At 40.3% G+C, this 12,647-nt stretch overlaps 1 protein-coding gene across 2 annotated transcripts; it reads right to left on the reverse strand.

Annotated features, from left to right (window-relative positions):
• Positions 1 to 2,005: 2,005 nt before the first annotated feature.
• On the reverse strand, positions 2,006 to 7,562 carry LOC118359297 (synaptotagmin-1-like). 2 transcript variants are annotated; one of them, XM_035737769.2, is made up of 9 exons: positions 7,383 to 7,562; positions 5,353 to 5,475; positions 4,688 to 4,857; positions 4,362 to 4,448; positions 3,922 to 4,089; positions 3,601 to 3,768; positions 3,326 to 3,443; positions 2,864 to 2,997; positions 2,006 to 2,656 (listed from the first exon to the last, which is right to left on the reverse strand). In XM_035737769.2, the coding sequence occupies exons 2-9, from the start codon at positions 5,459 to 5,461 to the stop codon at positions 2,417 to 2,419; spliced, it is 1,194 nt and encodes a 397-aa protein (XP_035593662.1). In that variant the 5' UTR covers positions 5,462 to 5,475; positions 7,383 to 7,562; the 3' UTR covers positions 2,006 to 2,416. The 2 variants fall into 2 exon arrangements, with proteins under 2 accessions (XP_035593662.1, XP_035593663.1); XM_035737770.2 differs by lacking the exon at positions 7,383 to 7,562 and adding an exon at positions 6,881 to 7,343.
• Positions 7,563 to 12,647: the final 5,085 nt, after the last annotated feature.

Genomic DNA, 12,647 nt, shown 5'->3' on the forward strand with positions numbered 1-12,647 from the left:
GAGATTGAAGACATTTTCCTTGAATCCTTCTAATTTCCTCTTATAGGCATAGCCCCTTCTTAGAATTTCACTCTATGATAACTGACCTAGCATGGTTAGAACCCAGTTCAATCAAAGTATCATGATTTAAAGTCTAAACCTTTCCAAGTTATACTCAAACTTCCATATTTGTTGCAATATTGCTAAATGTGTTGTAATACTATTGTATTAAGGGTATGTTTGACAACATGCACTCAAGCCATGAAAAAACTCCTTTACTTATTTCATACCATTCAATATGTTACACCTGACCACCGGTGAGAGCAGCAAGCAACATCCCGTCTTGTCGTGGCCACAGTGCTTCCAGTGCTCTGTCCAAAACATAGATCCTAATTAGGTAGCTGTAATGAGCATGTGCACAGTAGGTGCTGACAACGCTGGCTCAGACTACAAGCTCTGCTTCAGTTGTTTTATCCCTCCCATAGGGACCCATGTTAATCTAAAGGTATTATAGGCTGACACTGCTGTGGCTCCCTGATTTCCCACTGTACCAACCCTGTGTCAACTGGGAGAGAGGAGGCTGCTGAACTCAGGTTAATTGACCCAAGGTAGGGCACTTCATCTGAGATTCAATCAGACACATTCAATCAGATGCTTTGGGGAAATTAGAAGCCATACATGGATTTATTGCATATTACCATCAAGTAAGAATTTTAGAATATTTCCATATATGGGCAGTGTTTGTTGAATAACTTGAGGTAGACACTATGACAATTGTTCTACAACTGAGACAAATTGTAATGACTTTTTTATGAACATGCCAGTCATATGTGCAGCGTTCAAGTTTGCCTGTAAGGCTTTTCAAACTGAGGATAAAACCAATAAACAATGGACTACATAGAAAATAGTTGAGCTTCTATAATTCTATTATTCCTAAATTATCATGTGTTTATCATGAAATGTCTATACAAATGGCAGCATCTACAGTGCCTTCACAAAGTATTCATACACCTTCACGTATTCCACAGTTTGTTGTGTTATAGCCTAAATTCAAAATGGATTACATAGATTTTCTTTTGCAACCATCTACACAAAAGCTCAAGCTTTGTCAAGTTTGTTGTTGATCATTGCTAGACAGCCATTACTTAGATTTTCAAGCCTGATTTAAGTCTAAACTGTAACTAGACCACTCAGGAACATTCAATGTTGGCTTGGTAAGCAACTGTGCTTTAAGTTATTGTCCTGCTGAAAGGTGAATTTGTCTCCCAGTGTCTGTTGGAAAGCAGACTGAACCAGGTTTTCGTCTAGGCTTTTGCCTGTGCTTAGCTCTATTCCACTTATTTTATCCCCCAAAAAACTCCCTAGTCATTGCCGATGACAAGCATACCCATAACATGATGCAGCCACCACCATGCTTGAAAATATGAAGAGTGGTACTCAGTGATGTGTTATGTTGGATTTGTCCCAAAACGTAATGCTTTGTATTCAGGACATTCAGTTAATTTCTTTGCCACATTTTTTGCAGTTTTATTTTAGTGCCTTATTGCCTTATTTTGTACAGGTTTGCTTCTTTTCACTCTGTCAATAAGGTTAGTATTGTGGAGTAACTACAATGTTGTTGATCCATCCTCAGTTTTCTCCTATCACAGCCATTAAACTCTGTAACTGTTTTAAAATCACCATTGGCCTCATGGTGAAATCCCTGAGCGGTTTTCTTCCCTAGTTAGGAAGGACGCCTGTATCTTTGAAGTGACTGGGTGTATTAATACAGCATCCAAAGTGTAATTTCACCATGCTCAAAAGGATATTCAATGTCTGCTTTTTTATTTTATTTTTTACTCATCAACAAATAGGTGCCCTTCTTTGAGAAGCATTGGAAAACCTCCCTGGTCTTTGTGATTGAATCTTTGTTTGAAATTCACTGCTCGACAGAGGGACCTTACAGATAATTGTATGTGTGGGGTACAGAGATGAGGTAGTCATTCAAAAATCATGTTAAACACAATAATTGCACACGGAGTCCATGCAACTTATTATGTGACTTGTTAAGCACATTTGTACTCCTGGACTTATTTAGGCTTGCCATAACAATGGGGTTCAATACTTAAAAAATAAAAATATTTTTTGTAAATATTTCTAAAATATAATTCCACCTTGAAATTATAGGGTATTGTGTGTAGGACAGTGATGTAAAAATCTCAATATAATCCATTTTAAATTCAGACTGTAACACAACAAAATGTTGAAAATGTCAAGGGGTGTGAATACTTTCTGAAGGCTCTGTATTTTGTTTAAAAGTGCTAGGGCCTCCAAGCTGCTATGAGCTGAGTGAAGTAGAAGGAGGAATCATGTCGGGCCATGGAGGAGGATTTTCTTCAACCTCTTCCCATAGCCACTTGAGTGCCATGAGTCTGGCAAGCGAGTCTACTAATATTTCTCAAAAGTTCTTATTGATGAAGGGGATCCTAACTGTGTGTTTGAGGTCGAGGGTGGAGTCCACTTGTTCGTTGGAAAGCAGGTTGTGCCACTGAGCCACAGGCCTACGGGGATTGGACAGCATGTCTGCCCAGTGCCTCAGCTGGTTCCCTGCAGCATCACAACCCAGGAAAATCTTCCCTATGGCGTCGTTCCTGCTCAACTTGTCATGGTCCCACACGGAAATCATCAGGTGAACCCTCTAGAGGGAGCGACAGCAGAGAACAGTCACTGCAAACTGTGCTTCTACAGAGAATGTCCCATAATCTTTTTGTTTAAATGATTTTGCCAACAAAATAACATTATAATGTAAAGAGATGGCCTCTTTTCTGTATCTCCATAGCATGCAGGCTGTTGAGCTTGTAACTGGCCTCATCTTAGCCATATTCTGAGATAAGATCATACTTACTTGAATTTGTTCAAACGACACATCAAACGTAAAGGATTCGTTGAAGTAGGGATTCAGTGTGGACTTTTTAACAGATGTCTTCTTTCTCTTCCACTTCTTCTTGTCCAGAGCAAGCTGCACTTTTACATAGGGATCTACAGTGTACATGAGTACAGTAGAGAGTAGTTTGAGCATCCACTGCCTCACAAATAATGGAGTATTATTTGTGATAATCGAAACTGGCCTCAATAATAACAGAATATTATTTGTTTAATTAATAACTTAAGCTGGAATCCAGACCTGTTTTGTGTTAACATTCCACTCTTTGTTTCTCCGTGTTACATGTTTGTTGCATGACACTGACTGAGAACAAGGAGTGGAATGTCAGCACAAAACAGGTCTGGATTCCAGGCTAATCATAACTAGCCTCTTCAGCAAAACAACCACTCAGTCTTCCTCTCAGAGAGCCAGGCTTCCACCTACCTGATGAGCCCCCTTTGTCCATACTCTTTAAGTTCTTGGCTTCGAGGATGACAACAGTCAGCTTGTTAGTGGTGGGGACGTAGCGCAACGAGAAGCAGATCTCCCCCAGAATTTCATCCTGTAATCACATGTGGAAATTCAGTATGTGGGCCAATAGATGGCAAGGCAAAGTAGGCCTATGGCTAGATTTAACAACTTTGTGATATTCAAATGCTGTTTGAAAAAAGCTTTTGACCTGCACTATTTGGTTCCAGAAATCAAGTAAATCTCCTGACCTCAAACTTGGAGGGTTCTCTCAGGTCTTCCCACTCTTCAATCACATGGTTCCAGTCGATGATTCCGAGCTGCAGCCTCAGCTCCCCGATGATGTCGTGTTTGGAGAATCTATCGAAGTCGAACACTTTCATGACTATGGTGGACTCATTGAGCTCAGCCTTGTCAATCTGGACACAAGATAGTCAGGCACGAGTCAAGAGTGGTGCAGAAACACAGACTCACACTGTGTATGGTATGTAAAACAGTTTAAAAACCTCTCAAATTGGTATACTGTCTGGTAATACTGCTATAATAACATGTGTATAATACCCTACAAATACCTTAAATGTGAAGTGTTCATTGAACACAGGGTTGACGGTTTTCCTGTAGACCTTAGTCTCGAATGTCTTTGACTTGTTGGGAGTGATGTAGACTTTAACATAGGGGTCAGAGGTTCCACTTCGGTCCATGGCTGTCAGAGCTGCAGCCTCTTTGAGCCCCACTGTCAGCTGCAGGGTATGAGAGATGGCAGGATAGTCAAATATAGTAGGGGAAGATAAGGATGCCAGAAAAACACGATATCACTGTATGGTAGAAAAATAAATACACACTGACTTCTACTTCAGTGATATTTTGAAAAAGAAGGCATTTCTCTTTATATGTGTGATAATTAATATCTTGTTGAATCTGTGATCAAAGGGGAACTGGATCTATGGCTTGTGGTGGCTACAGTATTTTGATCAAGTTACAAGTTCAAAAGACTAATCAAGTTAATTCTAACCTCTTGTGCCTTGTATTCCAGAGAATAGAGTAGTCTCCCCCGGTTTTTAGCTGAGCCGTAGCCTGCATCATCCGAGTCATGTTGGACCTGCCCATCAAGAACACTGTCATACCTTGAACCAGCCAATCACATTCATCGGCCAGCCAACCAATCCCTCAATCAGCGGCCCGTGCTAACAGACATGAGGAGCTAAAGCTGCACCTCTACCTCACTCCTTCTTCACAATGGCGACCAGTCTAAACAGAAATAAATGGATAGAATGGAGCAGACGCTCTGCGCTATCCCACCAACATCTAGCTACGACGACTACTACTCCCAGTACTTACTAGCGATGTAGTCGAGGAACCAACCACCCCTTGTAGATTGATTTGATTGTCCGGCTTCTTTTTGATCTTTTTCTTGCTCTTGCAGCAGCATTTCGCACAGATGCATATAATACACACCAAAAACATCAAGACAATGACAGCAAAGATGGTGTAAATGGCCCATCTTGGCACTGAGTGAGACAAAAAAAAAAGACAGCAGTTTGTCTCATTGTGACACACATCTGAAGCATGAGGCAAGTGCACAGCCAGCAGGATTAAGGAGAGATTCACTTGTAACAAGTAGAAATGGAGAGCTATTGGAAAAGACATACGCCTTGTATTTATGTGAGAGTAGCAGCCCCTAGCTGCCGAGTCTTGAGAGAGTCAGTGTAGTCAACTTGTCTCACTCTGACACACATCTGAAGCATGCAGCAAGAGCACAGTCAGCAAGATTCAGGAGATATAAACTTGTATAATAAGTGAAAATTGAGAGCTAAGAAATGTGTGTTGGGAGTGGAATTAGATATGACACATGAAGACAGGTGTCCAGGCAGGCAGCTCTCCCCTACCATGCCTGTTGAAAGTGGGACAGAAGGGGGGCAGCATAAGGGTGCCCACTCAGGAGGGGTGGGGGGCAGAGGAGGGGGGGTAGAGTGAGAGGCGGGGGGATTTAGGGGGCTACTCACAGGGAATCTTGTTCAGTAGTTGGTCTATAAACCCGGGAGCGGCGGTGGTGTGGCTGGCTGTAGTGTTAGGGGTTACGGTGCCCTTAGCTAATGGGATTGTAGGAAACATGGTGTAGCGGTGGCCTAGAAACGAGCGCAAACAGAAAACACAGACAATGAGGAAAAGCAATTTGGTTAGTTCATAGCTCAGGTTGCTACTGTGTTTATTGACCCTAACTTCTACTTTAACACAGTTACTGTACTGTTGATCCTCATCAGTCTCCTCTGGTACGATAAAGCACTAATCATTTTCTTTGCCTTAAACCATTTTTGTTAGGTTAACAGATAACTGTTTGGAGATCATAGCTTTGATGTTGAAACTTAAACCAGTGGTGGAAAAAGTAACAAATTGTCATACTTGAGTAAAAGTAAAGATACCTTAATAGAAAATTACTCAAGTAAAAGTGAAAGTCACCTAGCAAAATACTACTTGAGTAAAAGTTTAAAAGTATTTGGTTTAAATATACTTAAGTATATTAAAAGTATAAATCATTTCACATTCTTTATATTAAGCAAACCAGATTAAATGATTTTCTTGTTTTTTTTTAATTTACGGATAGCCAGGGGCACACTCCAACGCTCAGACATAATTTACAAATTAAGGAATTGTATTTAGTGAGTCCGCCAGATCAGAGGCAGCAGGGATGACCAGGGATGTTCTCTTGATAAGTGTGTGAATTGGACCATTTTCTGTCCTGCTAAGCATTAAACATGTAACGAGTACTTTTGGATGTCACAGAAAATGTATGGAGTAAAATGTACATTATTTACTTCAGGAATGTAGTGGAGGAAAAGTAAAACTTTTGTATAGTAAAGTACAGATACCTAAAGAACAACTTAAGTAGTACTTGAAAGTATTTTTACTTAAGTACTTTACACCACTGGTTTAAACTCAAGTTGTAGCCAACACCCATTCTTTCTTACACACAAAATATTGTGCCTCTGCTTCCAAAAACTTGGTTTCAATGACAGAGGAGAGTGGATACTTAGCCACCACCATTGTTAAACAACTGCATGGTTGAGTGCTGACAGCTCCACACAGGCAACTTAAAACAGGGTGTGCTGCACTCTCTGATAACATCCCTTTCTAAATGACCACAGCGCGGCGGATTACTTTTCTTTGCTTTACATGACGTAAATACATTCATACAGGTGCTTTCCAATTGGAATGTGTCAAAGGTAAGGAACAGTCAATACAAAGAAATTCACACCCAATGGACATTGTCCCTGAAACCCAAAACAAGGTGTTTTATACATTAGCTGCTAGTTCGAAGACACAGAATTTGAGCGTTAGAACAAAGGTAATTAAAAAACAGAGTACCACAAGAGCTTGTACCACAAGAGCTTGAGTCTTTGTTCACATGAACACAACCAACAACCATACAACAGCAAAAAACATGTTTTATTAATAGATACCTATATTCTGAGAGAATCAGGTTTTACTTACAATATAGGGAAACGTATAAGTAAAAACTAAAGTAGTACTCACTGTTTCAGTACCAGCGTAGTTTGTATCCTTATTACTGTAGCCTACTTGAAGACTGTATTACTTTATCATTCACCCATGCAGTTCTCCAGCAAAAGGGAGGGATTATAACAAATGAGGGGAAGGAAGTCACTTGGCCCTGAAAGCCTGAAAGTGGCTGGATCGGCCCATAAACATTCTGTATAAAGTGTTTGATCAAGAAGTGGTCTCATGTGGAAGATAAATAGCTATTCTTCTGCTTAGACCAATACATGCATTTCACATAGTTCATTGCTAAGCAAAGAAAGGTCATCTCAGTTAGGGCGTAGCCTTCAATATTGTCCTGCAGTATCACACTTTCATTTACAATCAAATGTTTGAGTAAATTATGTTACCGATGCTTTTTACTAGTATTAAACAGCTCAATAAACTGTGTATTACGGTTTACAATTTTTTTTCTGTAATGGTGATTGAGTGGGTTACTTCTAAATGTGTAAATATAACACTGGTAAATTGATTTACTCACCTTTTCTCCAATGATAATTGACACGTTTGTTTCCAGAAATGTGAAATCCAATGATGTGTCCAGTCTATTTCTTGATCCCAATCATCCCTTCCCTCCATGTTGTTACAATTTGTAGATGATTGGGAGCTTTGATGTATTTCCTCAACACACTATCACGCCTCATGTACACACGGTGACACCACACTGCACACTGTGTGTGTGTGTGTGTGTGTGTGTGTGTGTGTGTGTGTGTGTGTGTGTGTGTGTGTGTGTGTGTGTGTGTGTGTGTGTGTGTGTGTGTGTGTGTGTGTGTGTGTGTGTGTGTGTGTGTGTGTGTGTGTGTGTGTGTGTGTGTGTGTGTGTGTGTGTGTGTGTGTCAGGGAACACGTACAGCATTGGAATGTTTGGCTCCACCTCAGGATTAGAGAAGAGAACAGTAGAACAGTAGAACAGCAGTCTGGATATGTTGTGTAAACATGGGATGAACCAATACTACAGTAAGGTATCATATTCCATCTTGAAAGGAAACCAAGGTTAAAAACACAATCATTTGCATGAACATAGAAGATGCCTAGACTGAACCGGTTCAGTTACAAAGTAACATCGGTCCCTCCATGAGTCAATAGTCTGTTTGAGCAAATAACCTTTGATATATATCTCCAATCATATTCAATCTACATGTGCTCTATAGGTGGAGCTTTCTGACTTTTATTCATGTTGAAAGTTGTCATGCATTTATAAAAAATACATATTTAAATAGTTGCTAATAATAATCATAGCTTCGCTATATGGTTTCCATAACAAATCCAATCAAATATTAAGAATCTTATCAATAAGGTTTAGCTGTAGTTTTTCTTAATATTCATTTTGGAGTACAAACATGACCTTGATTATAATAATATTCATTTTTAGGGGGTAACTTGTGTAGTTTTGCGTGTCCTACTACTCCTGTGCAGCAGATAGCAGTATTGGTTCAGTATATTTTTCTCTCAGTACGGAAAAACACTGTAGAAAGGCAAACAAGGTAGGGCAATCTGATGTGGGATATACAGTATATAAAGACGATCCAAGACCTGTTCCAAATGATTCCTTATTCTGCACTATTTGTTCCTCACGTGTTGAAGTTTGTCATTATAGCCTATTCAAAAAGACATTGTGCACAAATGCCTATTCGCGAGTCTATTGACATTTGTTTTCATAAAAAAACTTGGAGAATGAGATTGTTTGGGTGATTTTTTTTAATTCGCTCTCTTCCGCTTTATCAAGATGGATGGTTTCAATGGTGTGCAATCCTGATTAGGGATGAAGGGCAGGAACCCAGCTACCAAGATGTATCACATAAAACCACTCTTTTCCCAATATAAATAACTGAGAGAAACCGGTAAATTATCATAAATTATTCATATGAACAGCATGACGTGAAATGAAACTGTTAAATTATATGTGATGCCTAAATCTGGATTCTCGTTGACCAGATGCTTTTCAACATCATCTGGAGAAATCGTACACATAATATTAGGAAATATGTCGTTATGAACACATGGAAATAGTGGTCTCAATTTTTTAAAACATTTTCTACATTGAATAAGGCTTTTAAGATAAATTGGGCTAAACATTTCTTAAAGAATCCAACTTAATGTTGGAATTTCATCCCTCATTATATCTTCTTCTGTTTTGGTGGCTTCAAATTTATGTTATTTTGTAGCTATAACATTGCTAAGATTCCTACAAAATGATCTGCTTTTCATAGACAAGTATTCTTAGCGTGGTCATTAATATATGAACATCATTTTTCCTCACATAGGTATTTCATTTGGAACAGTAAAGATATTTTTTTTATAGAAACAAGTCTTTCTTTTTTAAGAACTGGTTCAATAATCATATCCTGCTGGTGAGTCAACTTTTTAATGCAGAAGGATTGCTACTCAATTATGAGGAATTTTGTATCTCGTTACAGAATCCCTGTTATACCTACTGTTGAGAGTTCGCCATAGTCTTTGATGCTATTCCATCTGGAACTCTCATGTTATTTAGAGGTGTAACCAGACCTCACCTTCTTGACCTACCCTCAATTAATCCAGTTGACTCTCCAATTGGAAACGTGTGTCCCTCCTTGCTCCCTCAGAACAACATATCCATAGTGCTTTATTTCAAAGGGATATTGTATCTATTCCTTATGTCACAACTTACTGGAATACATTTGTCTATAATGCTAAACTACAGGACTATTTTGCTAGCACAGACTGGAATATGTTCCGGGATTCATCCAATGGCATTGAGGAATACACCATGTCAGTCATCGGCTTCATTAATAAGTGCATCGCTGACATCGTCCCCACAGTGACTGTACGTACATATCCCAACCAGAAGCCATGGATTACAGGCAACATCCGCATCAAGCTAAAGGCTAGAGCTGCCACTTTCAAGGAGCAGGTGACTAATCCGGACACTTATATGAAATCCCGCTATGCCCTCAGACGAACCATCAAACAAACAAAGTGTCAATACAGGATGAAGATTGAATCCTACACCTGTTCTGACGCTCGTCGGAGGTAACAGGGCTTGAAAACTATTACAGACTGCAAAGGGAAACCCAGCCATGAGCTGCCCAGTGACATGAGCCTACCAGACAAGCTTAATGCCTTTTATGATCGCTTCGAGGCAAGCAACACTGAAGCATGCATGTGAGCACCAGCTGCTCTGGGTGACTGTGTGATAACGCTCTCGGTAGCCGATGTGAACAAAACCTTTAAACAGGTCAACATTCACAAAGCTGCTGGGCCAGACGGATTACCAGGATGGGTACTCAAAGCATGTGTGGACCAACTGTCAAGTGTCTTCACTGACATTTTCAACCTCTCCCTGACTGAGTCTGTAATACCTACATGTTTCAAGCAGACCACCATTGTCCCTGTGCCCAAGGAAGCAAAGGTAACCTGCCTAAATGATTACCTCCCTGTGGCACTCATGTCAGTAGCCATGAAGTGCTTTGAAAGGCTGGTCATGGATCACATCAACAGCATCCTCCTAGACACCCTAGACCCCCTCCAATTCGCATACCACCCCAACAGATCCACAGATGACGCAATCTCAATCGCACTCCACACTGCCCTTTCTCGCCTATTCAAAAGGAACACCTATGTGAGAATGCTGTTAATTGACTACAGCTCAGTGTTCAACACCATAGTGCCTACGAAGCTCATCAGTAAGCTAAGGACTCTGGGACTAAACACCTCCCTCCGCAACTGAATCCTGAATTTCCTGACGGGCCAACCCCAGGTGGTAAGAGTTGGCAACAACACGTCTGCCACGCTGATCCTTAATACTGGGGCCCCTCCGGGGTGTGTACTTGGTCCCCTCCTGTATTCCCTGTTCACCCACGACTGCGTGGCCAAACACGACTCCGACACCATCATCAAGTTTGCTGGCGACACAACAGTGGTAGGCCTGATCACCGTCAATGATGAGTCGGCCTATTGGGAGGAGGTCAGAGAACTGTTAGTGTGGTGCCAGGACAACAACCTCTCCCTCAATGTGAGCAAGACAAAGGAGCTGATTGTGGACTACAGGAAAAGGTGGGCCGAACAGGCCCCCATTAACATCGACGGGACTGTAGTGGATCAGGTCGAGAGATTCAAGCTCCTTGGTGTCCACATCACCAATGAACTATGATTGTCCAAACATACCAAGACAGTTGTGAAGAGGGCACGCCAAACCTTTTCCCCCTCAGGATACTGAAAAGATTTGGCATGGGTCCCCAGATTTTCAAAAGGTTCTACAGCTGCACCATCGAGAGCATCCTGACCGGTTGCATCACCACCTGGTACGGTAACTGCTCGCTATCTGACCGTAAGGCGCTACAGAGGGTAGGGGGAACGGCCCAGTACATCACTGGGGCCAAGCTTCTTGGCATCCAGGACCTATATAACAGGCGGTGTCAGAGGAAAGCCCAGAAAATTGTTGGAGACTGCACACTGACTCAGTACCGGTGCCCCTGTATATAGCCTCGTTATTGTTATTCTTATTATTTTACTTTTTATTATTACTTTTTATTTTAGCCCACTTGGTAAATATTTATTCTTCTTGAACTGTACTGTTGGTTAAGGACTCGTCAGTAAGCATTTCACGGTAAAGTCTACACTTGTTGTATTCGGCGCATGTGGCAAATAAAGTTTGATTTGATTTTGATTTGATAATATCTGTTGGAAAAATGTATGGTTATTACCAAACAAATACCTGCTTGGTTAAAGAGGTCTCTTTCAGAATGATCCATAAGTATTACCCTGCAAATCATTACCTGAAGAAATTATAAATATACATTAACATTAACAGTACTTTTTGTGTTGAGCATCCAGAAACGGTTTTGCATTTATTTTGGCATTGTCTAATGTAAAGAAATTATGGCAAGATAATTATAGTTTTATCATTGTTAATAGTGTTGATGACTTTTGCTTATTATGAGAGAACGTGCTGGTCGGTTTCCTTAACTATAATAAGGATAAAGAAAAACAATTTTACATTTAAATCTAATTGTGGTAAATTCAGTAATTGAGCAGTACATTAAGACCATTCTACATTATTTTAATAAGAAAGCTGTTAAAACAGTCAATATGTGTGTATCTTTTAAATTCTTTGTATAATCTGTAATTTGTTGTACCCCTTAGCACATGTTATCATTGTCTGTGTAAGGGTCGACGCTGGTAGAGACAGGTAGCAGGTACATGAAGGGAACATTTAATGGCGACGGACATGGGACAGGACAGGACACCGCCTGGACGTAAACACATAACAACATTAATGCAGACACAGGGAACAAACGTGGGAGCAGACAGGTATACACGAGGCAATCAACAAAGGGAAGTAGTCCAGGTGAGTCCAATGAGCTTTCGTGCACGTAATGATGGTGACAGATGTGCATGATGAAGGGCAGCCCTTGAGCGCCAGAGAGGGAGAGGCGTGACAGTCTGTTTAAAAAAAAAAAAAGTTATTGTATGTATGTGTACTGGTGATTCTCCAATAATAAAAAATAATAAAATAATAATTCTCTCTGCTGCCTGTCAATCATCCAAAATAGATTATCCCGTTTAATAATGTTAGGGATGCTGCGAATTTTCGCAGCTTTTTGTTAAAAATCGCGCAACATTTCAACGTCCTGCTACTCATGCCAGAAATATAGTATATGCATTTGAATACAGATCGCCCCGTGATCAATTTTATCGATTATTAACGTTTATTAATACCTAAAGTTGGTTTACAAAAGTAGTTTGAAGTGATTTGTTAAAGTTT

The sequence above is a fragment of the Oncorhynchus keta genome, chromosome 26 (assembly GCF_023373465.1).
Source record: "Oncorhynchus keta strain PuntledgeMale-10-30-2019 chromosome 26, Oket_V2, whole genome shotgun sequence".
In the NCBI taxonomy this organism is placed as follows: domain Eukaryota; kingdom Metazoa; phylum Chordata; class Actinopteri; order Salmoniformes; family Salmonidae; genus Oncorhynchus; species Oncorhynchus keta.

Coding starts and splice junctions, on each gene's coding strand:
- LOC118359297 (XM_035737769.2), bottom strand. CDS start 5,461: ATGTTTCCTACAATCCCATTAGCTAAGGGCACCGTAACCCCTAACACT. Junction 3,769..3,921: donor ATGAACACTTCACATTTAAG/GTATTTGTAGGG, acceptor TCTTGTGTCCAG/ATTGACAAGGCTGAGCTCAA. Junction 3,444..3,600: donor GAGAACCCTCCAAGTTTGAG/GTCAGGAGATTT, acceptor ATGTGATTACAG/GATGAAATTCTGGGGGAGAT.